We start from the raw sequence: 27198 nt of genomic DNA on the forward strand, positions 1-27198 counted from the left end.
TAATAATATATATTATTTACTGATTTAAAAAAAATCACCTCCTGAACAAGAGGCCACAGGGCATTTATTAATTTTGTGCAACAATGGACACAAACATGTCACAATGTTACATTCACTTCGGCAAAATCTTAGTTACAGTGGAATCAATTGATCAGCTCATTGCAGGAGCTGAGAACTACCTCAAATTTCATTCAATGCAACAGGAATGTGATTTCAAGGCATTAAGAGATCTTAAGAAAACACTGGGATGTCTTAGATATACCAGCGGTCCTCTTCTACCTAGAAAGTAATGAGGTACAATATTTGAAAAAATAAAATAAAATGGAACACTACAAGAGGGCTATGCTTAACATAGCACCAGTTACACTTGCCAAATGCGCAGCAAACTATTGTCATACTTCCTTCCACATACCTCTCTTTCTGCAAAACAGCGGAATTCATGCAAGTAAAGAGGATACAAGTACTTAACTTTGACCTGGACTAAAAGTGACAAATTCATTAAGAAACGTACATCATCAAAAGGTCAACTATTCAACTACATACATGTCATACATGTTTGTTATAGCTGGTCATGACCGTCATATTCAATGACACATCCAAAGAAGTAGTTTTTCAGACAGATGAATGTGACCTCTGTCCATGTTCATCTCAACAGTAACAAGATATCAGATGACTCAGCTTGCCGTGTTTAGTATATAACGTTACTAAGAACCTTACAAGATGTCCAGTAATGACATCAAAGGAAGAAACCTTGGAACCATTTGATTGTCTTACATGCATTATTTCCCTTTAATATTGATCCAACCCAGAAATAGATCCCGGTTTTAAAACAGTTGGCCTTGTCCCTTTGCACCACCTCTGGTCCGCAATCCATGTTTGTTTCTTGATCAGTCTCTCTCCAACCACAGGATCTTTTCACAGACATAAGCCAAACCTGAAGTATCCTTACACGTGTTGTATTGAGGCCATTTTATTCTCCACATGTTTCTGCTGATTTCATGTGGAGAAAAGTAATCAAAGTGACTGCGTTACAGGGTGGGGTTACCTGAGTGTGCAATAATTCGACCATCAAACAAATGTCTTTTAAGCAGTCAGTTTCAGAACAGTCACTCCATGGTCTCGCTGCAGAAGCCACAAAAAAAGCAGCCGTCTGGAAATGAAGAGAGGATTATCTGGCAGTGGATTCATTTTCTTATGAGCAGGGAGGATCCTCAGACGGGGTCAGGGGGCTGCAGGGGGGCACTGTGCTCAAGGAGCGGAAGGCGAAGATGGATGGGTCGTAGGTGTACCTGGGCGGAGGGCGACTGCCAGTCAGATTCTGGGAACACATAAAGAGAGAAGAGGTCAGTGAGGTGGTGAGTGACAGGCCTGTCACATGTAGGTGTTTGGGTTAATCCAGCTTTCAAGCTTTATGGGTTCGAAAATGGCAAGGATTACCTGCTGCCTGTGAGTTATGGTATTATTGGTCAGTTACAGTATGGCACTTCATGTCAGTAGCAACTGCAGTTTTTTCCCCTTAACAGAAGAAATGTGTGGCTGTGTCATACAGCGGGGAAATATGGCTTTAAAATAATATTCTTAGGCTGTATTGTAATATACATAATTTATTTCTCAGTATTTTCTCCCCATAAATGCTAGGACTGTGTGAAAAAATCTAAATATCACAATATTTTTGACCAGATACCTCGATACTGATATTGCGACAATAGTGTAGATTACAATTGACAATAGTGACTTTGAAAAATATTAACACAAAGAGATTTACGTAATCCTCAGTAATGTGGAAATCAGGTGCATTTTTATGCGCCAAGGTTCACGCTTCCCAGCGTTGGCCGCTTCAGCAACACAGGCTACACCCTCGCACAACACTCCCTTACTGTACCTGACAGCAAGAACTCCATCTTGTTTAAAAAGGTTCTCTTACATTACAAAAATAGTTCACTCAAATGTGTTTCTGAAGACATTTTAGACAGAAATAAGCCATGCATTTAAATCTGTCTTCATTTTAACTCAACAGCATGTAGTTGAGACCTAGACCTCAACTTTATGAAACATGCAGAGTGGGGACCGCAACACCCCACCTCTCAAAACAAAACAGCGCTACCAGAATGGATTGCACGGCTGCTTATTTTTGTGTTATCAAGCACATAGCAGGATTATGCTGCCCACTGACAGCCAACATGGATTTGTACTCATTATCAGTTTTATGGCTGCAGCCACACAAGGGTAATGTCTGCCCACACCCTCAGTCATTTAATCATTCTCTATAAGTTGATTTAGTTTCAGTTAAACAATTTGTATCATTGAGATTTGTAATAGTTTATTTTGTTAAATCTTACATTGTTTGAATTAAGTGCGCACATTAATACTGTATGATTTAAACATTGTGTTAATAATGATTTCTTCTTTCTGAGTTACCTGCCTGGTGGGGTGGTGACTCGGAGAACAAAAGGCGTGGCCAAGGGCAAGCAGCACCTCTATACTGCCATCAGCTGAACTGGACCAAACCACCTGATGTGATGTCAAGGGGGGATTTGGGGTTTAGTTACTTGTGTATCGTATTAGTTTAGTGTGTTGCCCATTTTGTTCATCCCCTTGTGGTTTATTTGGTTGGCCCAAGCCAGTATTTAAGTTCCCTGTCTGTTGGAAGGTCTGTTGATTCATTTGCACCTTATTGTTTGCCAGTTTATTTGTAGTTATATTAGGTTGACCTCTTTTAGGGGCCCACCTGTTGAGTTAAGTTGTAAGTTTGATTTTGCTGTTTTTTTTGGGTAAAATAAAACCCCACTTCTGAGAAATTGTTCCTGTGTTCTGTTCCTTACTGCTTGGTCCCTGACAATCAGAGAAAAAAGAAGAAACATCCCTGTCAGTGGTGAGTTTACTGTGGCCTTTCAAATTTCAACAGTTCCTGGGCTGAGTAGCCTAGCAGTGATAGTAAGTACAGTATAAGTAACGTCATGAGAAGATGTCTGTCAAAGTCTTATGATGTAGCACTCACTTAAGTTTGTCATTTGCGACAGACATGCATCATTTTCGCCCTGGAAGCGTCCCTCAGAGGATCTCTATTCTTCCCAAATACATTTTCAATAGTAAAAGACAACACTTATGCCATCATACACCATAACAATATTAAAAATCCAATACGCTATATTGTCTCATATTAGGATAACTATAAAATCTTGATACATCGTGCAGCCCTACTGTGTGATAGTACTGAAAACTGAACTAGCAGTGGTGGGAAAATTACTGTGCCTTGTTTGAACATTTCCACCCACCTCGCTTCTCGTGGCTCTACAAGCCCTCTGTCTAAAATTAGCCCTGGTCATTTTCCTCCCTACAGGAAACGACAGGAAATGACTTTGTTTTTGGCAGTGAGGCAGCACTTTCTCCAGAGCCTGCTGAGGGGGAGTGAGGTTTCTTAGAAGGTGGACTGAGAAAGATTAAGACCCTGAGACAGATTCACAGTAATTAAGAGCTGATCCCATAGGGAAAACCTGAGGGTGTACGTATATGGAGAGCTGTATTTTCTCACTTTCAACCATTAACGAACACCTCTCCGATAACTGAGATTGATGCAATCCTGTAAGTGACTGATTCCACTGAGATGCTGAGAAAGTGCCCACTGCTGCTGGAAAAGTACCCAGTGACATCAGTGCATATAAAATAAGGCCCCATTAACGGTGCATGTGAGACTACAGGTGTTGCTATGACTTCAGCCAACATCTTAAGGGATTCAGTACTGACAACTGAGCTACAGTAACAAGGCAACAATTCCCAAAACCACTTAGAGTTGGTTTATCAACCAGTGTTAATATAAACAGGCAAAAATTGAGCGGTACAAAAACAAATCATAGCCCAAGAACAAGTTAAAGTAAACTTGATGGATGTTCAGTGCTGAGATGTTCTCCATATGGTAGCTCGAGTCAGTCCAATTGTGGGGGAGAGTCGTAGATCAGGATGGCTCCCTGTCCATGTTAGCCATCCCCACAGAGTAGTCCTGTGGTCACATCTGCAATATGACGGACATTTAGAGTCCAGAGGGTCAAACAAAGTACAGGGCCTAAAAGCACAAGGCTCTATGTTGTGCAGAACGCTGAGCAATCGTCTCAGTTGTCAGAATTTGTTTAAGTGTTTTAGGGAGAACATATTTTTGTGGGCTAACCCAGAAAGTACCCTTTCCCTGGTTCCCTCAACAAAAAGCTTATAGAACTTTTCAATTGGATTTTGGATTATTGCAGAAAATCAGCTCTGAGGCAAGCACAAGTTATGATACTTATAAGTTCTGTTCAAAAAATAATCTTCACAAATGAACCATTTTTTTTATGATTTTTGAACTAATGTAAGGCAATAAACAAAGTACATCGTAGTAGAATTACTTCAACTTCACCACCACTAAGTGTCTTACTAAACTATACTATACATATTTACTGTACACTTCAGTTTGAAACTAAGGTCACCTGTAAAGAAAGACTAGTGAGTAGATGAGTCACTGCGTTTGCTGTAATGACGTTTCATGTCTCATTTAGCTACTTATAAGCAACCGCCTCTTTTAAGACACGTAAAAGCTCTATAAGTTTTGTGTGGGGTATTTACTGATGTATTTCATGTCATACAACAAAATATGAAAAAAAATCTCTGAAAAGCCTGTCATACTGTCTTCACCACAGACTTTATTTAAGCGTTTTCCTGAAAACCCAATAACTGAGATGAGGGAATCAGAAGTTCAAAAATGGCAAATGATTTCCAGGTTTTAGGATTAGATCTGATCACCAGCATTTATCCTGATCAGTCTAACTTTAAATCTGATTTCTGATCTGAAAAAAAACAAAAAAAAAAACAAAGTATGTGCTACTTTGGCTTCTAACTTTGATCATTCATTTAGGTTGCAATCTGCACATATGAAAAGCTTACACACTGGGAATTGGACCAGGGGTCCAAGTGTTCACAGGAGCCCTGAACAAGAGCCTATGCATGAGGTGATGTTACAAACATGTCTCATTAATAGAAACCAAATGGGTTTGCAGTACATTATCCCTCCAAGTATTTTTGCCTCTACTCTCCATATCTCCATCATTTCTCTCCACTCAATCAATCTTCATCTTCCTCGCCGCTCATTCATTATGGTGGCTGAAACCAGATGCCATCACTCTTGCGTGCTGCAGCCTGGGAAGCCCTCATAGGCCCACTCTCCTATTCACCTCCAACCCCTAGATGGGAAGGCCTCAGCAGCAGCAACAGCAGCGGCTGAATCTGTGTTTTCCTACTGCTTCCACATGACCCCCCCTCCTTAAAACACACACACACAACCACCACCACCGACCTCCTCAACTCCTATAACAACCCCCATGCTTGAACGCTTAAAACCAGTCGCAAAGCAGGGGCCCCATCCAGATACAGTGTCTCTTCTGGATCCAAGCCAGGAAACCCAGGGTTGACAGACAAAAAAGGAAAGAAGGATAGAAAAAGAGAGAAAAGACAGAGAGATGGGGTGGATCACGGTGCTTAGTGGCACAAACTGTAGACAGAGTCAACACAATCGTCCAAATGGCTCATCAATCCAAAGACTCCCTGTGTACTCACTTCAAGAAAAATCTATGAACTGGAACATACCCAGTGCCCACAGACGTCACTGACAGGAACAACAACACAACCGACGACGCCAGCAAGAACAGAGAATAATGAGCAATATCTCTATGTATCAGTGGAGCTAAACAGATAGCAGCCGGCCAGGCTATAAATGGAAAATGACTTCATCCCTGGAAATACACCACAAGGGAACCGCACAACACTCCACCACCTCTTCCTCAGCTCCATCTCTCATCACCACTCACTTGTTCTTCCTAAACCACTCAAAATGTTTGTTTTTTTCAATATATTTGTACTGATGATACATACCTATATAGATGATCAGAGCAACCCAGGTGCTGTTACAGTTGGTATAAGTGTGCATACATAAACAAGTGTGCGATAAGGTTCCATTGACACTATCCCACACAACGTGATAATAACGTCACTTTTCTCACCACACTGTGCATCCTTCTGGAGTACCCAGCTCTGTGCCAAGATGCCCAAGCTTGTTCCAATCGACTGTCCAACACGCTGTCCTTACTCACTTCAAACAAAATCAGCCCATACACAGTTGCAGTGCTGAGTTTGTGGATGATTACTGGAGTGTGTTTGGGAAACCAATTTTACTAGAAGATTGGTTGGGACACCAACCTGGGAAATACCTTTGTCTTTACAAAGGCAATGTGCCTTGTTTCTTTCTCCCAAGTATCACTGCAGTAAACAGTGTTTAGCTGAGTGCTGTTTGCAGAAGGAATCTGACAGTGATAACAGATTTTCAGATGTCTCATGTACGTCTCTGTTTGGAAGCAGGGCATGGGAACAAACGCTGTTGCCAGATGCTGTCCCAGTATGCAGTTGGATGGACATCAAGGTGTTGGCGACAAGACAGGCCTGGCTGTTAACGTGGCCGAGCAACCTTGCAACCTTATCACTGCTGTAATGGACGCCCTGATCTAGACTGCCTATTATGGATCTACATTAAAGAAAGAGGCTGTGGATGCAAGTGCGTGTGTGTATATATAATCAAAAGCACTTGTATGAACAAGTTATCTTAGTGACAGCTATAAACAACAGGGTTTTTAAACATAACATAACTAGGTTTTGCATTCGAACTGAGAAAATAGTCAAGATACAAGATGGTTTAGTTTATTAAATGTGGGAAACAAAGTTGAATAAAAATAAACTTACCCGGATCTTTATAGTCCGCGTCTTCCCTCCACAGTTCTTTTTCAGCAGCATTTTCTGTGGAGGACAAGAATTCAAAATGACAGCTATGGAAGTGCATTCAGTTCTTAACTCCATGAAAAAAAAAAAAAAAAAACTTCAGCTGAACCTTTAATGTATGTCCATGACGATCTAAAACAGTGTTAAAGTTGCCTGCCTGTACAACTTTGTTTTGTGCAAAACAAACTTTTTGTACTGTAAACTGTATTAAAATGGTCTGCATAAAGCCATGCTTGAGTGGTCAGAATCTAATGGATAGATATTCCTTGATAAATAACATGCTCAGACGAGGGCTAGAACATTGTCTATATTTTTTCATTCTTACTTTATCGACAGTGATATGTATGTTTTTTTGTTGTGACAAATATATTTACTGTAAGTCGCTTTGGACAAAAGCGTCTGCTTAATGCCCTAAATGTAAATGTAAATTTAATGTAAATGTAAATGTAATGTAAATGGATATGAATATAATGGATATGAAATACTGAGATTAAGTTGAACTTGTTTTGTTTGACGAGCGGGATAAATGTGTGTTTTTTTTGTTTTGTCTAATGGTCTAGTTTTGCTTTGATGTTTAGATTGTTGGTCTTGTTTTGTTCATATGGATATTGTATATTGAGTAATATTAATAGAATCTATCCAAAAGAATGTTTTTATAAAAAAACAGCAAGATTTGATGTGAAAAGAACTGTGAACTGGCAGACAATTAACATTAAATCAGGAGGATCAAGGAAGTGAGGCAAATCCAGCTGTCTCACGAAACTAAACAGTCAGTCAATGAAGCTTATGCAATATCCTGTCTCCCACTCCCCTTCATGTCCACGCAGCTCCACTATTCTCAAAAAAAACGTGGGGGTGGAGGGACCACACAATCATCGAATTGTCTGGAGTCGGGGAGGTAGCTTCTAAGGGGGAAGGGAGCACAGGGAAGAATGGAAACAAGACTCCTGCTGTTGTGGTGGGAGAGAGCTGCTGTGCACTTGCCCTCATGCTCACCTCCTGCCAGCCCTTATCTTATTTTTCTTTTCTTTTTTTATCAATGACACAACAGTCCATGTGGGTGCAAGCTGCTTGAACTGAAAACGTGAATTTGGAAGTTGTATTTATGCAGATACTGTATATTCTTCATACTGTGACATGTGATATAGTTACTTATTTTTGTACAATCTTTCCAAACTGGGTCAATTTAAAAAGGTTTAGCCATTTTGTTTTGAACATTTCAATGAGCCTACATCATATCAAAACTATCATGATGCATCATTTTGTCATGCGTATCTTTTCATCCAACACATTTTCCACTCAGACTGCAGCAGTATCATTCAAACCACCACCAACCCTCACCACCCTCCAACAGGTCGTGACTTGCAAACTAGCTGACCATTTTGTCTCTGTGCTGTTGTCACTGAAGAAATATACAAAGAGTAAATTTTCTGTATTATTGTTTTGGGGATGGAAGATTGTTTTTTAAGAGGTTTATTTAAAATATTCTGTCAGTGTGCCTGATGGTTGGACCTGTCCTATTCATTCTGCTGTTTCAAAAACTTGTGTAAAACAAATAATTGAGTTATGTGTTTCAAAAATGTGTGTCATATCATTCATTCCTTTCAGATGGTGAAGCTATTCAATGAAACAACACACTAGCTGATTTTTAAAAAAATTGCATTTATACACAACTGTTATCTTCAAACATTAAGTGCCACAAATACAACTTAACATGATGTTCAATATGACAGATGACTCATCGCAAGAGTTTTATGTCTGATCTGATTTGATGTCTGATTTTATGTATGAAATGAATAGAAGCCAATGGCCGTTTAGTATGTTGGACATTTTTAAAAACAGTGTCTTGACTAGGAAACTGGTAAGCTAGCAAATAGGTGGTGGAGTTACACTATTTGTGTCTAGGGGTCTAACATAATTTTCAAATGACCAGAATCTGCCACACAAACTGTGATTCTTATTGAAAATCAGGCTAACATACAATAGCGCTGCTACATTTGAGCAACTGGACATGGATTTGAATGCATGAGGGAGAGGAAAGGAAAACAAGCCACTGACCTTTTTACCCCACCTTTACAGGGGAATTCTGTAAACCTGAATAAACCTTGGCCCTGTATTTACATGTTTTAGTGTGTAAATGATTACCAAAAGTTTGGGATTTGGTTCAGTAGATCTTATCAGGTGGCAGCTGTGACATATCAGTTGAGGTTAGGTCCACTAAAAGTGCTTGTTGGTGCCAGTGACAGGCCGCGATTGTTTCACTTTGAGTGAGTTGTGAGTTGTTGTCTCATCTAGATTGTCAAAATCATCAGGATCGTATTATTTAACAAGAAGTTCACTTTCTGTAGGAATCATGTCTGTAATGTTGTCAGAAACTTTTGGTTTGTATGAATCATTTGCACACCATATCGTTTGAATATATAGGTCTCAGGTTTCCCCTTTAAGAAAATTTGAAGATAAATAAATGTGTGATTTAGGCTCAAGTTAATGCTGGTTACATTGGGGTATGGTAGCCTTTCTTGCCAATGAATGGCCTTTGATGGTCATGGTTTGGTGATATCCTAAGAGGAGTTTGAGAACTACAATAGGATATTTCCCAACATAAATTGGGAATAAGTAAATCTGAGAATGATTTCTCTGCTTGTTTGTTGGCACATTGATATATTGTGCAACAATTTCACTTTGCTCACAGGTTTAACTCCCCAGTTCTTTAAACCAATTCATATATAACCAAATACTTCTCATATGGAAGGAAGTAATCAAAATAATTGGAGTCTGTTGTCTATTTAAAATGTTTCCCAGCACAGTAATCTTTCCTTCATAGGTTTAAACTCCAGAACAGCACATGTGAAAGATATGACATGGTGACCATGGTGGGGTTGAGGCAGACGTAAATGGAAGTTGTCCAGCTAAAGGGTTAATGGGAGACTGGAGCTGTGTCTGCTTGCTACCTCCGTAGGCCCCCTATTGTATTTCTCTGCAGCACCTCCCATTCCACTTGACTGAGTGTGCACACTCACACATACAGACACACTCACACTGTGACAACAGATACACACTGATACAGCAACAAACTCACAGACAGGAGGATGTGCACATACAGACACAAAAAGACAGGCAGGATGATAGACGAGTACCCCAGCTCCCAGACACACACACACACTTTTTTCTCTTCACCCCTCTCATTGCTGCCCGCTGTCTCTCATCATCTGTTCTTTCCCTCTAAAAGCCCCATGGACATATGGACCCCTGAAACCTGCAGTTTCTCTCTCTGCAAATGCACACACACACTAACACACACACCCTTTCCCATCCACGCTGTGGGCCAACAAGTCTATTGGATTTTAATGATTAGTGGACCAGCTTCTCCATGACTCATTAGTGGCTGTCGTTTTTCTGTTGTTTATTTAATCCTCTCCTTCTGCCTCCACCCCTCCATCGTTTCCCCTCGCTTGCCAGCCTTTGTGAGAAACAAGGGCGGACATCTGCCGTCCGTGCCTCTCTCTCCTTCATCCCACTCCAACCAGACCACCGTGGAGCCGAGCGTCCGGCTATGGAAAGGGAAGACTTTGTTTGCTTGTGTGAGCGTGCGCGTTAGTGTGGACGTGTGTGTGTGTGTGTAGGGTAGCCAGTTAGACTGCAGGGACGTAATTGTATTCTTGGAATAATTCCTCAGCCCGACATAACTGTTGGAGTTGTCAAAGGGGGTAATCGAATGCTTATCTGCTGTTTGGTACTTTCAAAAATTTTAGTGGAATACAAACATACAATGGAAAGTTATATATCTTATCACATGCAACAATTGTATTGAGGTTGCTAAAAAAAATATAGTTCAGCTAAAGGTGAAATGGGTTTTAGACATAAAAACATCCTGTGAGAGGAAGACATCACCATACCACAACCCGTTTTCCAAAATGAAGGTGTTTCCAAGATAAACAATTTAATATGGCCCTGAGATTGGGACTATGGTCTTTGTTTTTACAGTGGATTAAGGTAACTGTGTTTAGTTGCTGTATGCAAGTACTGTACCTTCAGACAATTCGAAATACTTGTATCTACTTGAGTAGTTTCTTTTATGCTACTTTATATTTCACTACCATTCAGACAGACTTATTGTACTTCTCACTACATTTATTTAACAGCTATAGTCACCTAACATTAAGATACCAAAAATATGAGCTCATCCACCTTAATACTAGCACCCATGATACCTTGTGTGAACAAGACGCTTATCCTCTTTCTAAGAGCCACTGGTTCAGTGTGTGATCCATTCTTAACGATCTAGTTTGGTGACTTTATCAAGTGAATATTACTCACACTATTATAATTGCCTAGCCCAATTGGCTAATGCTTCTGAAGCCTAGAACTAGCTGTGGGTGCATCAGTTATTACGATAAATCGTTACTTACACTAGTCCCACTGAGCACCAGAAGAATCATCCATAACCGTTTTCCCAGTAACCTCCCCAGTAAACTTGTGGATAAGTTGAGCTTGTAAAATATAACGCATCAATACAGATTAAACTACCAATAGTCTATAAACTTGTTCAAATAAGCTCCAACTCTGTCAGCCACAATATGAAAATGTTTGTTACACATAAATTAATCAGTATATAAAAATCCAATAATTTGAACGTATAGACAGTTTACCACCACCAGATTTCTCATTTTTTTAGAGTCAGTAATGGTAGTTCTGCTACTTCTTTAAGTATATTAATAACATGTATATATATAATAATTTCCCAGTCTGGGATCAACAGTGATTCTATATTTTGATAATAAATTAGAAGGGGAAACATGGTGGACTCTTGGAAAAGGGCCTGCTTCCTCTGTAAATATGAAAGGCTAATTCTTAAGTAAAGAAACCCTTTTTCAGGTGATTATACACTAATGAAAACACAATAATAATTATGAATATTATCCATATCCAATATTATTCTCTTTCTGCCTATAGATCCTCCTTAATTCTACACCCTGCCTCTTTAGTATGTTAAGTTAATAATGTGTAAATGATAGAAAGGACTAAATGTATTTTGCTAGTTGCAGCTACACAGGCAGTGTTTAGTACAACTTATTACATTGTCAGCTATCTTAGTGCTGTTAAAATAAGTGTTTAACTTTAGTTTTGACTACTAACCTGTTGCATTTTCTCTAGGTCCAGACTGGGCCTCCCAGGCTCCCCACCAAAACTGTGCCGATACTTTCTGTAAGGTGCTGACTGGTCAAAGTGGGTCAAAATGATGGGCCGTGCAACTGGCTGCACCACCTGCAGCTGAAAGCGCATGGGGGGAGGCTTGAGGCTACGTGGTGGACTGGCGCTGAAGAGAACAGGGCTTGGGGAGGCAGCCAAGCAAGTGCCCGACTCGACCAGCGGCCTGGTGGAGGCAGCGGGTGACCCGCAGCCACATAGGTCCCGCACCTCCTCATCACTGGAGGCGCTGCTGTGGTGATCAATGTGGCGCTGGGGAAGTGCAGACACCCACTTCCTGTTGTCGCCACAGCTGATACGCTCAAGCTCTTCCTCTGAGGAGTGGCGATCCAGATTGGCATCTAAAAGGAGCCGTAGGCGTCGTAATCGGGCTGGAGAGAGCGGACCCTGGTTGTGCTGCTGGCTGGTGGCCAAGGGGGTGAGGGCACAATTCCTCCGTCTCTCTGGAGGAGTCAATAAACAGGAAATCAAGTCAAAGGGGAAGGTGAAGAATGAGAAAGAGCGCAAATGCCTATTGACAAGCATTTTATCTGTTGACTTGAAAGAAGACCATCATCTATTTACAAGATAAAAAATACCTCTGTCAATTTGTGCAAGCTCCTGGTTCTCCCCCTCCGAGTCATCACTCTCACCTCCCTCTCCACTGCCATGGTAGGAAATCTAGAAAAATGATTGAACCTATACTGTAGGTCAAGTATGCCATATGGTAAAACCTGAAACATTTAACCCTTACATTAGGGCTGAACGACATGCAAAAAAATATTGCAATTGCGATATGAGTCACAATTCTAGTGGGAATGGTAAATTGCATTTTATTTTCACTGGGGGAAAAAAAATGATGATGATGATGATGATGATGATGATGTGATTTATTCCTGGGATCTGTGCCAAACAAGCATGTTGCCTTATCTCTGGAGAGTATGATTTGTATGCCGGGCACCTCTGTAGCACAATGTTTAATTTCCAATTGTATCTTGGATATTTCACTTGTCCATATTGTGATTTAAATAGTATTTTTGATTCAGTCATGCCTTTCAGTGCAGAATTTCCCAAAAATATACTCCTTTCATTTTTATAAAGTTAAAAAAAAAAAAACAAACAAACTTAAATGATTTATGCCATAACAGGGTCAACCAATTCCTAATTCAGGACTCTATATAATTTTGCAGTTTTCCTAGTTGGCCACAAAAACAGACTAATAACCAGCAACGCAGACATCACCTATTATTGGCCTTCTACTGGAAAAATTTGTCTGAATTTTTCTAAAACCAATTTTGGCATGGTCATTTCTACATCTGCTTTAAATACAGTATGATGGAAGGACTAGGTGAGTCACACAGCCCTGTCTAAATTAAGTTCAGACTACGTTCTGTTCCCACAGCCTGAATCCCTCTGTCTCTTTAAAATCAATTCCTCGTCTGCACCGGTAGCAACAATACAGATACCCTGCAGACTGCAACGCTAAGAGTTGAGTAATGCGCCTCACACTCAGTAATTATCACTCCGAGGCCTTGCTGAGCAGCTGCCATCTGTGCTTGTGCGAGTGTGTGTGTGCGAGTGTGTGTGTGTTCTTACACACACAGATTCTCACAAACGTACAGTGTCCTCCCTTCCACTCTCTCAAACACACACGCATGCATACACACACACACAAGCAAGCACACACCTCCTCTTCTCTGGAGCTCTTCAAAAAGAGGCAACAAGGAAAAAGGAGCTAGGGCCTCTGAGCCCAATAAGAGAAGACACTATTCAATTCATGCTAAGTGTGAATTCCAATATATAATTTCCCAGACTGTGTTCACTGTGTATTTTGGTGAAATAAATAAATAAATAATTACAAGTTTCCCATAATGACCAAAGATTTTACTGAATATTTCCATAGGATCATATACTGTATGTACCGTACTTCAATATAGATATGCAGCACAGGTAGGTTTTATGAATTATAGATAGATAGATAGATAGAATTACTTTAATGATCCCAGACTGGGAAATTATTTAAATTCTAACTAGTGTTGACAAAAGTTTCAATATTTTGCACCCAAGGCTGCACAGATATGTTTTATACATTATTACAAATATGTTGGTATGTGTTTACTGACTTTTACTGTACTAGCACTTAATTCATAAATTAAAAACAAAAAAATATTCTAATTCGTGAGCCCATTTTGTGTGTTGTTGTTATTGGAGTATTGTTTTTTCATATTAATCATGTATTCAACTTATTTGTAACTACAGAACATATGCCGTACTTTGGCATGACTTCTCACATCAGAATGGATATACCAAAATTAAATAGCAAAGGATATACAGTACATGTAGGCTAATGTTTCAGGGATCATGATGCTGACACTACTGTTGAAGATATTAGGATAGAAGTGCAACCTTGTTGCTTTTCAGTGCTGTGGGACAGTTTGTCAATTAACAGGCCCAGAGCCAGTGTACAAGACAAAAAGAAATCTGCTCTCGAGGAGTCTTAAGTTAAACAGCATAACTTCATGAAGTCCATAGGAAAAATTACACAGAGGAATAACTGGGGGAAGGAAATGTATTTTGGCAAGTAGCCGACTTGGGGCTTCAGCTACACCGTACACACTCCAGGGAATTATTGTTAGGCAGCCTTCACGAAACAGCTGAACCCCTATCAAAAGTTACTGCTGCAGGATACTGAGAATTAAATGATGCCGCTGGTTCATACACATAATGTCTTATTTGTACTCAGAAGAGGCATGAGTGCTCAGTGAGATCATCAGGATATATAAAATGACGAGTGATGATGAGTTAGCAGCTTAGATTTCTGTTTCTTCTTCTGACTTCATCGCTGAAGTTTCTCCACAGAGTAATCATTGTCTGTGCAACTAGAGGAAGATGTAGAGAGACAAAGTCCCTCCCTTTTTTAGTTGTACTATGAAATACACATGAAATGTTTGTCAATTTAAAAGGCAAATTTAGATTTAAACAAAATTTGCGGTGTTCATAAAGATAGTAAAATACCATTTAATTATGCATAAAACTGTTCAGAGAACTACATCATCTCACACATTATGCATCACAAACACTAACATGGCCATCACCTTTTGCACAGTAAAAGGATTGAAAAAAGTAAAAATTACGAGTCTGACCACATTGAAGCTACACGCAAGAATAGTTTCTCAGATTTGTGACCTAGCTATTATGCATGGCTTGCTCACAAATGTATATAATATGACTAGAGAGTGAAAACAAAGATAGCACGTATTCAGTCCAAAAATTGTGAAAGTTTGTGTTCCAAGAGAATTGGAAAAGTTTTGAGAAATTTCCAGGTTCCAGGTTTACTTCCTGGTTCCGCAGCCAGAGAATGACTATGCGCAGTAGAGTTTCATGTTCCCCGCTCTGCCAAAAGACTTTGTGATGATGTGAGTTCTGAATCACTTTTCTAGGCTTGAGAAAAAAAAGTTTTACTAATATAAAACCTCCATGGGTCAAAACTTGATAACAGAAATAGTCAGATTTGGTTTTGTTAGTTCCAGTTGACTTGTCAACAGCTTTACAGACCTCTTTAATAAAGGTGCTCTATACAGGGGAATTCTAGCCACTGAGCAACATTGGAAGCGGGGTCGAGCTGTGCCGCCGCATCCAGGTCTCAAATACATTCATTGCCTGGCTTTTAAAGGTTTAGGATTTTGTTGTGTGTTAAGCGAGACAACATCACTCACACAACCTATTGTGTGTGTAGTCTGTCTAATTAAAAATTAGCATTTGAATGGACAAACATATGTGAATTCGTGGCACAATTCAAACAATATCATTGTTTGTCTCTCACTTGTGACTACTGTACAGCTTTGGGTAACATTACTTTAAAAGTAACTCATTACATTACAAGATTACTGCCATTAAAAAGAAATGCATTTACATAACTGTGTTTTCTGCTGAGAGTATGCATGTTGGTTGTATTTTCCAGAAGGTGTGTAGCCAACTGTACATGAACCTTTGAATGTATTGACTCTACGGTCATTTTGTACCCAACTTTATGGCCCACATTTGGTAACTTCACAGGCTTATGATAGGAATCATAATGTCATTAAAATGTTCCTTACTGAGGATGTATTTCTCCACTCTCATCCCACCCCTTGCTGATCATGATAATACTTTTTAAGACCTGTCCCGTCCGATCCACCGAGTATCACGCACACGTACACAGAAGAACGTGCAGCAGCGCTCCTCCCCCATGGTTTAATATCAGTTTATTTTTTTCATATGCAGTTAAAAAGAGTTGTTGATAGGACAGATGATGACACCCATGACTAATTCAGAGTCAAAATACCACCTCTTTGCGCAGTGCGCCTCACTTTTGTGCCCAGATTATCTCCCATTTAACTAGCAAAATGGACTTGGACATGCCCTAAACGCACTAGTATGCTGTGCTTTAGACCATGTGCAATAGACCATCTAAAAAGGGACGATAGTGTGTTAAACCATGACACACAATTTTTGTATGTTTAGCAGCAGACACAACAGCCTTCTACTATCAGTGATCACTTTACTTCACTGACAGACAGATATACTGTTAGCCACCACCTTAACAGTTAGTCCACTATGTCAGAAATTACTATACATAGCAGGTCCTATCAACACACCATCACAACTCAGCATAAAAATACAACCAACAAAGACAAGTACAAGGATTTGAATAAGTTTCATTCCTAGTTCTGTTTCAGACCCTCAGTAAACTCGCTATCTGACATCAGAATGAAAGAAATTGTTTTTACAAATAGCATGTGTATTTCCTGCAGTGTGACAGTGTGTGTGTGCATGTGTGTGTGTGTGTGTGTGTGTGTGTGTTTGAGAGAGAGAGAGAGAGAGAGAGAGGGAGAGAGAGAGAGAACTTTGCATGTATTTTTCAGTGAACCACATCTGATATGGTTATTTTGGCATAGCTACCTGCAAAAAAATTGCAGACTTTGACTAACTGACTTTCAGTTTATGGTTAGACAAAATGGCTTTTCTCCAAAGAGAAGCAGCAACAGGGTTTCACCATCATACTCTGATGTATCACCATCATTCCAGCTACAAAGTTTTGAGTAAAGTTGATGTTTTGTTCTATTTCAACATGATATAGACAAAATATACTGCTACTGAATAGTAAATACAGCAGCTGGATGGAATACAGCAGCTGGATGTGAAAATGCTTGAGGTATTTAATGACACTGACCTTATGATAACTTATACTGTAGGACAAACAGTTCCTCTTGTTATATTTCTTGTCACTTCCATTTTTATTTTTTTTTTCGGCTGCTGTGTAATACCATGGTTAAGCCTGGATTGCACCACTCCAACCTGGACAGGCTGCCCCCTACTATAATCCCTGCAGCTAAGCATCAATGCTGCCTTTCCACAATTTTTCCAGAACATTTACTGTTGTAAGCTGCCACCACACAAGACAAACAGTATTTCTGCCACAAGTCAGTGCAACAGAACCATATGAGCTCTGAGAAAAATGAAGTATGAGCAACGTATTTCATGTTGCTAGATAAGGAACAACATGCTATTGAGAAACACATAATGTATACATGAGGCATCCCAATGAGATCTTCAATGGGATTAATAAAGTTGAGTCTGAGTCAATCAGGACCACCCACAGTCACACCCTTATCACTAGCACTGCATTAACACTGAAAACATGCCTTGGTAAAGGAGATGTGTTGAGGTAAAAACAAGTGTGAAACTGACTTTCAAAAAGCTAAATGACCCTCTACTGCAGCTTCCACATTAGTGTACCAGAAGTATCTCTGTAATAGCTTGTAAAAAGAATAACTTTTGTGACTATGTCATTCAAATGTTATGTAATATTCTTATCCGATCAATCACTGGTGTTTTCCACTGTCTTGTCTAACTACTAAATTTGACTCCACTGCTACTTTTCATGACTAGATTATGTTTGAGGTGAAGATGTGGGCCTGCGGGGCACCAGACTAGCCTGGAGGATATTTCCAGCTTTTTTCACTATTGCAGATTGTTCATTGTTGTCCAGTTGTCCAAGTTCTGCAGTACTTAGGAACTCCATTTAGAAGTCTAGGACATGACCCATGAATTGTACAGTATATTCATGTTTCTAATCTTCAAAATTGATGTGCTACTCATATCTACATGATGCAATGTGATACAGAATTCAATTTCTAACATATCTGCACATTTCCACATGCATTAGAGACCATCAACTGCCATATGATTTGCTGTGCATGACCCTCATAGATAATTCTCCAAAAAGACATATAAAAAGTGAAAGGAAGACAAAAAAAAACACATTCTTACGATTCAGCAGGTTTACATGAATTTACAGATTTTCTCCTTTGTGCAACATACAGACATTTAAATCTGTTTTATAGTCATCCTATAATTATTCCAGTAATTTCAGACTACTTGATATCATTCAGAGAGCTGAGACACATAAGCAAGGTAAAAGTGGGAATGCATGAATGAAGCATAATAAAACTGTTTTTGTGCGAACGTGCGAAGACAGACAAAGAGTTGTGTGTTTGTGTGTCAAGAACAGTTGAATGAAATCCTTGTCAGTGCCTTGCATCGCTGAGCAGCTTGCTAAGCTGGATCAATGGCAATGTCATAACGTACACACACACACACCACCCAGTTCACACACATATCAGCTTTGCTATGTCCTTCCACACTGACATGGACATTGTCACACTCCATTCCCCTTCTCCTGAAAACACACAACACAGAGAGGGTCAGAGATGCTTGATTCACTTTGCTCACACTTCAGTGGATCTTCCTCGTAGTGTAGTGTACAGTAAGTAGTCTTGATTAGTGTAAGCTCCTGGGATATGTACCGTAACAGGACCTAAGAGACATTTAGCCTCTTTTCAACTATCCTAAAATGGCCATTCAGCCCTCAAAACCAGCAAGCAGTGCAACAGCCTTAAACTCAAATGTTATCTGAATAACTTGTTATACAGAGGGGAAATTCATGTGACACCTGGGCCATCAAATGCAGACTGTTCTCTGATGGCAGAGAATGAGACCACTATGCAACCCAGCCTTGGTTTGCTGACATTCACAAAAACAGCAAAACTGCAAAACCACCAACCATATTAAGAACTAAACCTACATGTTTTCACTAATGTTTTCACTATTCTTTTAACCATATGAAAACACTGATGGTCAATATTTACAGGACACACCATCGATACGACACATATAAAACAGTTACAAAATATCTTTCTGGAATGTGAGTCTGAGGAAATAGCCCCGATAATGTCACTGTAGGGCTATATACATACAGGACTACATGAAAAAGCTTGCATGAGAAACTGAAGGACTGAGTTTGAAAGACATGGGCATTTATGATTTTGGGAGTCTCTAACAAAATATTCTGTCGAGTTGAATTATGGGAAATGTGACATCCAGCATTTGTGGAGCAACTCCCATACTGGAGACGTGTTTATCGCTGCCCCTGCTGCATTGATTTGGAGCATTCCTGTTTTTGTGCGTCTCTAAATAGTTCTCCAGCTTTGTGGATGTTAACTGCTCAATCTCTGGATGAGGCTTTTAAAACATAATTAGCAATCCATAAACTAACATCCATTATAGTACAAATTGTGTCTTATAATGACAGCTTTGGCCGTCATTCCCCTTAGTAATAATAACTTTGTTCTCAGCAAAGTAATTGGCAATATTTGGGAATGTGGCGAATACAAACATCTTTCCAAAAATAAGGCGAGCAGTCAGGTTGTTAACAAACCCACAGTTACGGCAAATTTATCTGGCACAAAGAACAAAGGTGTGTGCTGTTGTGTTCATATTTTTGAATTAACAATCAGTGTTTTTTACAGAGGGAATTTCCTTATAAATATAGTGCAGTTATGTGGGGTAAGAATAATCTGCGAAATGAGTTCCCAAGAGGTCCGCCACTGACTATCATTTTTACAGTTAATCGAATAATCGTTAAATCTATTTTGCTGTCATAAATTACAAATCCTTACAATAAACCAGCAAATGTGTTTAATTTTTGCTTGAAAAACTGAAATGGTTAATTAATTGAATGATAAAATAGTTGGCTTTTATAATCAACTAATTATTGAGTTGAATAATCATAGCAGCTCTAGTTCTCAAATGGAATATTTTTATGTGGATGCTGCCTCAAGATGAACAACAACTTGAAAGTTGTCTATTAATTCACATTTGCCAACATGTCATTTGTAAAACCTGAATGATTCTCAATATTTGTGCTGATGCCAATTCTGATATCACAGAGTAAGAAATTATGATTTATTGGCCAATATTTACATCAGTCAAAATTGACTATTGACTACTATAATTGTCAAAATAACATCTGTTTATTGAAACTTAAAAAATTCAGTGGAAATTTTACCAATTTTAAATTACTCCAAGCATCTTTTTATGAATTATATATTATGCCAAATCAGATATGTCTGTTAAAGGCCAATATCTGCTAAAAATATTGTCCAGCTGTTATATTGGTTGGCATCTAATAGTGTGTATTAAGTATTAGGTTGTAGCCATTAGTTTCTGTCCATATACAATGACCTAGATTAGTTAAAATAGTGTTGAGCAATAACAACTATATTAGCAGCCTATACTGAGTATACTGGTGCAGCAACAAGTCTGGTACAAAATCACTTTGTAATATTAAAGCTTCAACTTTCAAATAGCTATCAACACATTGTTTAAATGCTCTAAGCAATAAAATACAGGATATCTTCTTTGAAACATGTAATAGTTCAGATGGTTAGTTTAAGTTTCAGTTTTAAAGAGACAAAGCTTAGCTAAAAGATATATTGTGCATCAGGCCAGGAAGAAAGCCACACCTACTCACAATACATTTTTTCCCATCTCATTAACCCCTTTCAGCAGATGGGCCCGTACCACTGAGCAGAGCAGCAAAAACAAACAAAAGTAGACAACAGGGATGGCACACTTTCCTCCTGTGTTCTCAGCCAGGCCTCTGAACAGGGGCACTTTGGCACAAAATGGCTGCCATGCAACTATACAGTTGGTTGACGCACAATACTGTTGTGGATGGAGTAAGTTAGTGACCCATGCAGGATACAATTCACCCATCTCCTCACCAAAAAAGAGGCATTATGCAAACTGAGCAGGCAGTAACAATGGAGGAGCACTTCCATCGACTCTGTTGTGGAAAATTAGAGGGTAAAGAGGTAGATGTGGGGACAGTAATAGCTCCAAACAAATACGGGTGTTCACTGAAATTTTTGTTTTTTTTCTTGTCTGATCTACATGATCTACCACTGGCGTACACAGCTATTTCCACCTGGGAACTATAGTCTGTCTCTTTGTAGATGAAACAATGTGGACTAGTTTCACAGCTATGAATGTAACTCATAAACATATCATCCTCTCTTACACCTAAGATAACTCTGGACGTAAGTGTGGACACATCATTCTCTTGATTTACTCTCCCAAATGGCAAACATTTGACCTCATGAGCCATCTGTGAGTGGGAGACTGTTGTTATTGACATGCCATATGTTTGCTGATGTGATGGTGTAGTAGTTTGGATCTCCAGTTCCTTCTTATAAACATCTGGCACGTTCCTGTAAAGCCATGAGAAGTAAAAATTCCTTCTAACGTGCTAATGAATGGGCTGAGGTGCTTAGAAGCAGAACATACAAACGACACAGACTTATATCAGAACACACAGGCTTGTAATTTCCACAGGGGAGCTGTGCAGTTGGTCTCATGGTGTATGACTGTGTATTAGTGAGTGAGTGTGTGTGTGTGTGTGTGTGTGTGTGTGTGTGTGTGTGTGAGTGAGAGAGAGAGAGAGAGAGAGAGAGAGAAAGAGAAAGAGAAAGGGAGAGAGTGTTAATGAACCCAGTATAACCGCGTTGAAGCAAGGTTACAGCAGGCTGTGAGAGCCCATAGTGTTAAAGCTGCGTTGTCAACTGGCCTGCAAGTGAACAAGTCACAAGACAAAAGTAAAGCCACGCTCTTTACAGAACATTTCTTCTTCTTCTAATGTTGGCTGCTGTGTATTTAAGTGCAGTGAGTGCTGTCAACGACGATGTATGTGCTTAGACAAAACATAAAATAATGCGTAATAGTATTACAATATCAAGTTGAGTCAGTCAAACTTACCTTCAGGTGGAAAGGATGTATCTCATTGAGTGAATGTCTTCTTAGCTTCTTCGTCAGCGTCTTTAGCATTTTTGCCTGAGTAGCTTATGGCTTATCACCTACAATTACGTCTTTATTACTATGCCTTATGTGACGTTCACCGCAACTTCATTAATCAGCTAACACGGGCGACTTCACACATTTAAAAAGAAGGCACGCGACACTATCACTTGACCGCAAACTGCACAACACAATTACAAACGGCAGCGTTTGCAGCTGTCCCCCCTAGCTTCAGGTTAGCTGGTGTCAAAGCAGAATAATACGCCGACATTCGTTAAACTGCGTAGATGTGGCTTGTTTTCAGAGGCTGCAACGTAGCAAACTTGAGTTCATCACAGTCTCTGTTGTTGTGGAAAGTCTTTTTCTTTTCGTCGGGCGGCTCTGAAAGATGGCTCACTCGCCGCAGCCCCGGCTAACGTGCAAAGCTTAATTCAAAGATGTTTGGAAAAAAAACTAACAAAAAAAAAACAAAAAACAGTATCAACTTGTTCGCATTCAGACATGCACACACGCACACTCACTCACACACACACACACACACACACACAAAACCAAATGCATACCAGCTACACGAACACAGGGAGGGCTCCACCAGCTTCAGCGTACTGCGCTCTGATTGGTTGCGCCGCTGAGTGATGTCATATTTCTCTGTTGAGGAGGAGGGCTGAGAGTTAAAGCCACATTATCTTGTCTGTTTACTTCCTATTTTTCGTCAGGATTATCATTTATTTGCGCTAAAGACACGTCTGTCTTCCGCAGAACGTATGTGACTTGATGTACCAGCCACGGCCTCTGCCTCAATATAAACATACTTTGATTAAACTTTCTAATAAGGTAGTAGAACTTGTTTACTTGTGTTACAGTTGATGAAGATCCTATTAATATCATACATGATTGCTACATGCAGACAATTCAGAGTAATCATACCAGTAAGTGAAGACATTAAGATGACTGTTGTAACTGGATATCGTTGGTTCTGATACCTGAGGCTACACTGTTAAATGACAGACATACGTCTCAAATCATTTGGTCCAAGTCTCAAGCAAGTCCCAAGTCATTTTTTTCTCGGGCAAGTCAAGTCAATTAATTGAATCAATCAAACAAAGAGCTAATAACCGAATGACAATAGCTTTATTTCCTCGCAATCCAACAAATATTCCCTCCTCCCATTGTAACAGGAAAATGCTATCAGCCAAGCTAAAAACCCCTCAAAAAAACAAATTGAAAACATAAACCAAATACATATACATATAAGTCATTGAAGGTCTCATTTCTCAAGTAGTTTATTGTCTTCCACGTCATGTTGCAAGTCATCAAAAACTGACTTTTGTTGACTCGAGTCCAAGTCACAGTGGTTCGAGTCCAAATCTCTGATAAAGACGTTGTGGGTGTCATAAGGGCAACATTAGGGTTATGTGTGTGTATTTGGGACCTGTGACATGAAAACATAAAGAACAAAAACTACCAATAGTGTTTACAGTATGTGCTCATTTGGGTCGATATTTACTGTATTAACCAATGTAATGTAGGATATAATACAGCAGAACAAATGGATCATTCCTGTCACTGAAGTATGCAAACACAGTGAAATGCTTGAAGCAGCTGCAGGTGCGAAGACAGAAAAATCTTTCCACATCTGATTTAGAACCAACATTTCCATTTGCGATGCGTTCCATCATGTGGTGTCCTTCTTTCCACAGCGGTTAACTTTTCTTTTATTCCAGTGGCCAAGAACAACCAGAGCTTCTCGTGAAACCAGAGAGACAGACAGAAAAAGACAGAGGGAGATGTGAAGAAGGAGAGCATGTCAGGTATAATATGTGTAAGTGGGGCATCCAGTTTCAATGATGTCATTCTTTGCAAACACTGTCTACTCTAAGATGTTGTTGCATGTGTGCATGTGTTGCATGCATGTCCTGCACTGAAGCTGCATTTGTCATCTCTTTTTTTCATTCTGCAAGAAAAAGGAATATGTTTATGCTCCACAAACTAAATTCTGTGTTACATTATATTTAAATAACACCCTACAAGAAAAAAATCACCATCATTTTATCATTTAACATTTTCCAAACCTAACTAGATCTTTTTTAGATGACCGTGTTCAATAATTGTTCATTGAGTTACTGCACATTCAATGCTTTTCCATCCATGGTGCCTATCACTCCTAATGCTACCATATCCAGCACTGTTAATTCCAAAACCTGGAGTTCTAAGTGTGTAATCAATGTATTAGATTCATTATAGTGACTTTAGTTTTAAACGGTTTTCCCAGTACCCAGTACCTGCCTCCCTGCTGCTGTTGGACATGCAAACAGCCTGCTATGCCTTTAAAGGCTGCTGGGTTTCTTGTTTTCTGTGTGAGAGGCTTTCTCACTTAACACCTCCGGTCAATGACCTGGTAAACTTTCCAAGGAACCTGTGGCTTGGCTCCAGGTCAAGCTCAATGCAAATCCAATTTGCCACTGAATATAGCCAACAAGCCAATACCAACAATACCCATGTCCTGTGTAACCTGTGTTACTCAATGTTACAAGAGTTTTTTTTCTGACGATTACAAGCTGTCCAAAATCATGATAAAAAAGAAAACGTGCATATGATGATGTGTAGTGCCTCAAAGGTTGCTTGACTTATTTTGTGTCTTCTTGTCGTGACATTTTTGGCCACACGAGGGCAGCACTTTTATTCTTTTAGAGGAAAGGAATAAATGGATTAGATCAAGGGAAAGATCCTAGATTGAACAGAGACTCACAAATCCTTTGAACTGCATGGTATGTGTGGTGGAGGTGGGGGGTTTAGGTGAAGGGACTGCCATTACCTCTAACAGGAACACTTTATATTACCAATTTTTAACAAATGGTAATTATCAAAGTTAATTCAACTTCAGTTAATCGTCATTTAGCTGGTAACAAACAATGCACAGCTTTATAAACAATAGTAATGGTTTATAAACACATTTACAATGGCAATCTGAATGTTTATAGATTCATTTGTTAACCATTTACAAGTTATCATTACCATCAGCTGTAACCTTATAAAGAATGTCACAAGTTTGATGAACTATAAAATTACCATGTACTAATGATGACCAATTTGATGTTAGTCACACTGAAGTACACACTGTTAGGCATTAGCTTATGCTTTAAAAAATATCTCATAATTTAATGAGAAAATAAGATACATTTATTTAATTCATTTCATATGTGTAATGTGATAAAATGTCCTCATCTGCAAAAGCCCCCATGTTTTTTGTGTTTTCAACAACTACAAACTAACAAGAACCTCACCTCTACCCAAAGTGCATAATTCTTCCAGTATAGAAAGAGATCACAAGTCTGACTGATGAATGGATTATGTGTCAGTTAAAGGAGGAGAAATGTATTTCATTCACTGATTTTTATGACTTCATAAACTGAATATACAAACCGTCAAAGGACAACTCAGTTTCATACTGTTTAACTAAGTAGCAACATTCCTAGCTTCGAAAAGTTTCCATTGGGGAAATGTTTCCCCTCTTGTTTATTCAGCAGTAGTAAATATCAAATAAATGATTTTATAAAATAGATATTGTAGTTTGTACAATATCTTATTATTGTGGTAGCTTTACCTTTCCAATTTTTCTAAAACTACACAGTGAACCTTTAAACTATATCAAAAAATGCCAAATTTATGTGACGTATTATGTGATTTATTATGACGATATATTGACCCACTGGTTCTGAAGGTCAAAAGTGAGCTGTGGGCCCCTGTTGAGCCCCATTAGACGCCCCAAAGACAAAACAGTGTTACTCCTTGTGAACAACCAGCTTTTGGTTTGTTTTGCAGTTGGAAAAAATAATGCAGCATGCAAGCATAATATCACATGACATAGTAAAACTAGATATTGACATAAAGCCTCTAGTTTAGGTAGGGGTCACCCTAGGGCCCTTTTTTATTCCAGGTTAGATTGTGCTTTTCGTGCAGCTGTAAGGAGTTTTATTTTTTGTTGATTCTGGCACCACCTGCGGACAAAAACGTTTAGCACCGTCACCTCATGTCACCGAGATCTTGATCTGGCATTTGTTTTGACATTTGTTTTGGAAGCCAGGGAAAGAAAGGCATATTTTTGATATTTGTAATACAATTTTTTCTTTTTCAAATATAGCTGTTTGGGGGATGCAAAGTGATGAGGTAATGTATCTATTTGTGACTGTGTAAGGTGTTAACTTTACAGTTTTTCTCACTTGCTAAAACACTAAAATCCATTGGCTGAACAAAGTTCGCAGTTGCCTGAACTCATTTAGCTAATTGTGCAGTCTTTTGTCAATACCTTAAACCAGTGGTCCCCAACCACCGGGCCACGGACCGGTACCGGTCCGTGGGTAGTTTGGTACCGGGCCGCAGAGAAAGAATAAATACGTTATTTTATTTACGTTATTTTGACGATCATACTCGGAAAGTTTTATTTTGAAAAACGATTTATCTTTTAACAACATCCGTCTCTTCCTCTTGGCGCACTTGACAGGTACCTGTTTCAGGCAAATGCTAGAGGCGCTGTCGTCCTCCACCTTAAATTCATCAGGGACGTTGGGAAAGTTAACGTTAGGCCTGTTCAGGTGTTATTTTACAGGTGTCTTTCCTGCTTGTATGTCAGTTAAAATGCTAGTAGTTTTCCATCCCCTTTGTAACAGGGTAGTTGTAAGCCTTTGGTTTATTGTGTCACAGTTTATGTTTGTTAAAGTTTACATCAGTGTTAAAGTGCAGTAAAAGTGTATTACTGTTAATATTCCACACCTCAGCTTTCCCATATCATTCATAGGCGAAATATATACACTGTACTTGTACTCTGGTTAGACTATATTACTTTTCAATGACAATAAAGTTGAATGAATCTCATCACATTTTCATTATTAGTCTACATTAGTCTTATGTATAGCACACATCAAGCATCTGTTGTTCTTTTTTAATTAAAATGTAACGTCCAATGGTCACATATACTTCTCTTCTCTCTTCAGATGCACTTTTAACATATTTCACCACCACCAGCCCAGTAACACAGCATCAGGT

The 27198-nt window shown here is 39.2% G+C and overlaps 1 protein-coding gene across 2 annotated transcripts; it reads right to left on the reverse strand.

The window, feature by feature from the left end:
* Positions 1 to 44: 44 nt before the first annotated feature.
* On the reverse strand, positions 45 to 22718 carry LOC115597313 (uncharacterized). 2 transcript variants are annotated; one of them, XM_030443129.1, is made up of 5 exons: positions 22117 to 22717; positions 12579 to 12660; positions 11929 to 12443; positions 6757 to 6810; positions 45 to 1318 (listed from the first exon to the last, which is right to left on the reverse strand). In XM_030443129.1, exons 1-5 carry the CDS (start codon positions 22183 to 22185, stop codon positions 1193 to 1195), a joined length of 846 nt encoding a protein of 281 aa, XP_030298989.1. In that variant the 5' UTR covers positions 22186 to 22717; the 3' UTR covers positions 45 to 1192. The 2 variants fall into 2 exon arrangements, with proteins under 2 accessions (XP_030298989.1, XP_030298990.1); XM_030443130.1 differs by lacking the exon at positions 45 to 1318 and adding an exon at positions 3772 to 4009 and having other exon boundaries at positions 22117 to 22718.
* Positions 22719 to 27198: the final 4480 nt, after the last annotated feature.

Source organism: Sparus aurata, chromosome 16 (assembly GCF_900880675.1).
Source record: "Sparus aurata chromosome 16, fSpaAur1.1, whole genome shotgun sequence".
In the NCBI taxonomy this organism is placed as follows: Eukaryota; Metazoa; Chordata; class Actinopteri; order Spariformes; family Sparidae; genus Sparus; species Sparus aurata.

Excerpts from the sequence above, each read along its gene's own strand:
- LOC115597313 (XM_030443129.1), bottom strand. The coding sequence starts at position 22,185 with ATGCTAAAGACGCTGACGAAGAAGCTAAGAAGACATTCACTCAATGAG. Across the intron at positions 12,444-12,578 it reads GCTTGCACAAATTGACAGAG|AGAGACGGAGGAATTGTGCC; the intron begins GTATTTTTTATC and ends TGACTCCTCCAG. Across the intron at positions 6,811-11,928 it reads ACCTAGAGAAAATGCAACAG|AAAATGCTGCTGAAAAAGAA; the intron begins GTTAGTAGTCAA and ends TGTCCTCCACAG.